The sequence below is a fragment of the Sciurus carolinensis genome, chromosome 4 (genome assembly GCF_902686445.1).
Source record: "Sciurus carolinensis chromosome 4, mSciCar1.2, whole genome shotgun sequence".
Lineage (NCBI taxonomy): Eukaryota > Metazoa > Chordata > Mammalia > Rodentia > Sciuridae > Sciurus > Sciurus carolinensis.
The window spans coordinates 115,608,642-115,611,372 of record NC_062216.1 but is presented as its reverse complement, the minus strand read 5'-3'; the positions used below and the strand labels follow the sequence as shown (position 1 = coordinate 115,611,372).

At 31.9% G+C, this 2,731-nt stretch overlaps 1 protein-coding gene across 1 annotated transcript; it reads right to left on the bottom strand.

Annotated features, from left to right (window-relative positions):
- Positions 1-281: 281 nt before the first annotated feature.
- LOC124982581 (olfactory receptor 6C76) lies at positions 282-1,256 on the bottom strand. Its single transcript, XM_047549451.1, has one exon. It carries the CDS (start codon positions 1,221-1,223, stop codon positions 282-284), a length of 942 nt encoding a protein of 313 aa, XP_047405407.1. The 5' UTR covers positions 1,224-1,256.
- Between the last annotated feature and the right edge of the window lie 1,475 nt (positions 1,257-2,731).

Here is a 2,731-nt window from a genome sequence, read left to right as displayed (position 1 = left end):
GTGATTAGTCATTAACATGTATATACTTGAAGAATATAAATTGACATATAATGTGACTTTAGTCCTATCTTTGAATAGTATCCTATGAAAATGCATCAAATCATTTCATAATAATTTCATGTATGAATTCATAAAGGATTTGATATATAGATATGTTAAATTAACACCAAATGGCATAAAAAGTTGTTTTTCTGAGAAGAGATAAGGCAGAGAATAATTAAACAGCAATGTTTTTGACTTTGTAGTTGAAAGTATACCCCTGTTACAGTTATAAGTTGTGTTCAGATGGATATTTTTGAGGCAAGTATCTTTCTCACAATGTCTTTAATTGCTTGTTTCACCTGCTGGTTCCTTAGAGTATAAATAAATGGATTCAGCATAGGAGCAACAGAGGTGTTGAGCACAGCCACCCCTTTTGTTAAAGCAACTCCTTCCTTTGCTGATGTTTTCACATACATGAAGATGCAGCTTCCATAGGAGATGGAGACAACAATCATATGTGAGGAACAGGTTGAGAAGGCCTTTTTTCTTTGTTGAGCTGAGGGAATTCTTAGAATTGTTCCAAGGATGTAAGCGTAGGAGAGAATTATTAATGCCAAGGTGGTCATAAGAGTGAACAAAGCTAAAACAAAACTAAAGAGCTCTAAAGTACTAGTGTCTGTGCAAGAGATTTGCAGCAAAGGAGCAGAGTCACAGGTGAAGTGGTCAATGACGTTGGAATCACAGAAATCTAACTGCAAGCCCATGGTTAGTGGTGGAAAAATGACCAAGAAACCAGCCAACCAAGAGATGATGATGAGTTGGTGACAAATCTTGTTACTCATAATGGTTGTATAATGTAGAGGCTTGCAGATAGCCACATAGCGATCATAGGACATAGACGCCAGGAGAAAAAACTCTGTTGAGCCGAGGAAGATAAAGAAAAATAGTTGAGCTGCACAAGCATTATAGGAAATCGATTTGTCCCCAGTTACGATGCTGATCAAAAACCTAGGGTTACAGACAGAAGTGAATGAAATTTCTAAGAAGGAGAAATTCCTGAGAAAGAAATACATGGGGGTCTTCAGATGGGAATCCAGCAGGGTAAGAATGATGATAGTTAGATTTCCAGTAACACTCAGTACATAGGTGAGAAATAAAAAGAAGAAAATCACAACCTGGAGCTCTGGATTATCTGTTAGACCCAGGAGGATGAAATCTGTTACTAATGTTCTATTTTTCATTTCTAATCGTTGGTTTGAGGCAAATTTTACTGATAAAATTGACCTGGAAAACAATGAAATATGAGTCAGAAGAGAAGCATAAATGTCTGCATATGTTTTTTGAAGAACTATTATATTTTGATATGAAGCATATGGGGTTTTTGTTATTGTTGTGACTGTGTATGTGTGTGTAATTCTCACTTTCTATAGTTCAATCATACGTATTTTTCTTCTATTTTTAATATCAGACTGCTATATTTTACTCTGTCTCTACATATTACATTTATTGGGATATGGACTTGTTGGACACAAATTCTTCAAATATTTCATTATTTAGCTAAAATATAGGGAGGACTGTGCTTTTCTTATATCTTTTCTGGGAATGAAAATTCTTACTTGATCATGGAAATTGTGATCAACTTAACTTTCCAGGGAAAGTTCTAAATGTCCTTCTTGAGAATTAGCCATTACTACCTTCATTAGTATTTTTTTCTTTACAAAAATGTTAAAAATAAAACCAATCAAAAAAAAAAAAACCTAGATAATTTATTCTAATAACTTTTGAGCTTTTGAAGATGGTCTGTATAAATAGTATCCCATTTTTTTCCAGTCAAAATACATTCCATTTCCAGATACTACTGGGATTTTGGAACCTCTAACTTTGTTCTTGATTTTAAAAATAAAGAGGGTCTTTCCACTAAAATTCAATTAATGTAGTGATCTTCAGTTCATTGTTTCATAACAGCTAAAATATTTTTAAAAATCTAATTAAGCATCAGTCTTGACAGAAAATGTTAATGTTCTATATGAATAATTCATAAATAGCACTTAAGTTTGAAATATACAAATACTTTACATATATTCTTTAGAACTATCTTGAACATTCAGAACAGTAACATATAATAGATATCCTAAAGTATAAATGTACAAATATTAAGGAAGGTGTGCTGTGTTCTACATGTTTCAGTTAGTTGCTAGATAATATCACAATATTTTAAAATTTCAATTTATCTAGTTAACTACTAAATATATGTGTACATATTACATATGTGTATATATATATATGTATATATATATATATATGAATCACAGAGATATAAAAATAAATGCACCAGAGTAAACAATATTATATGACAAATAGGATAAAATGAATAAAAGTTGAAACAACATAAAATAACTTGAAATTACTTGCCTATTATCCAATATTGATGGCTAAAGTTAAGTGTTGAACACAAAATAATATTCTCAACTTGCTTAAATCAAGTTGTTCAATGCCATGTGGAGAAATAAATGTTTTGCCCTGTCCTCCTGTAAAGTTGCAAATTCCCTCACAAAGTCCTTGATGCTTCATCCCAAAACACCCAGTAAAATATTTTCTGTGTATCTTTCCCCAACATCATTTAACAGCTGGAGCCCTGACGTATTCCACCCACCATCTTAGTATAATATCTTTAGATGAAAGTTCTGCCGTTATAAATAAAAAAATTCTAGAATTATTTTTGATAAACTATTTTGATATTTCCCAGAGG

Excerpts from the sequence above, each read along its gene's own strand:
- LOC124982581 (XM_047549451.1), bottom strand. The coding sequence starts at position 1,223 with ATGAAAAATAGAACATTAGTAACAGATTTCATCCTCCTGGGTCTAACA.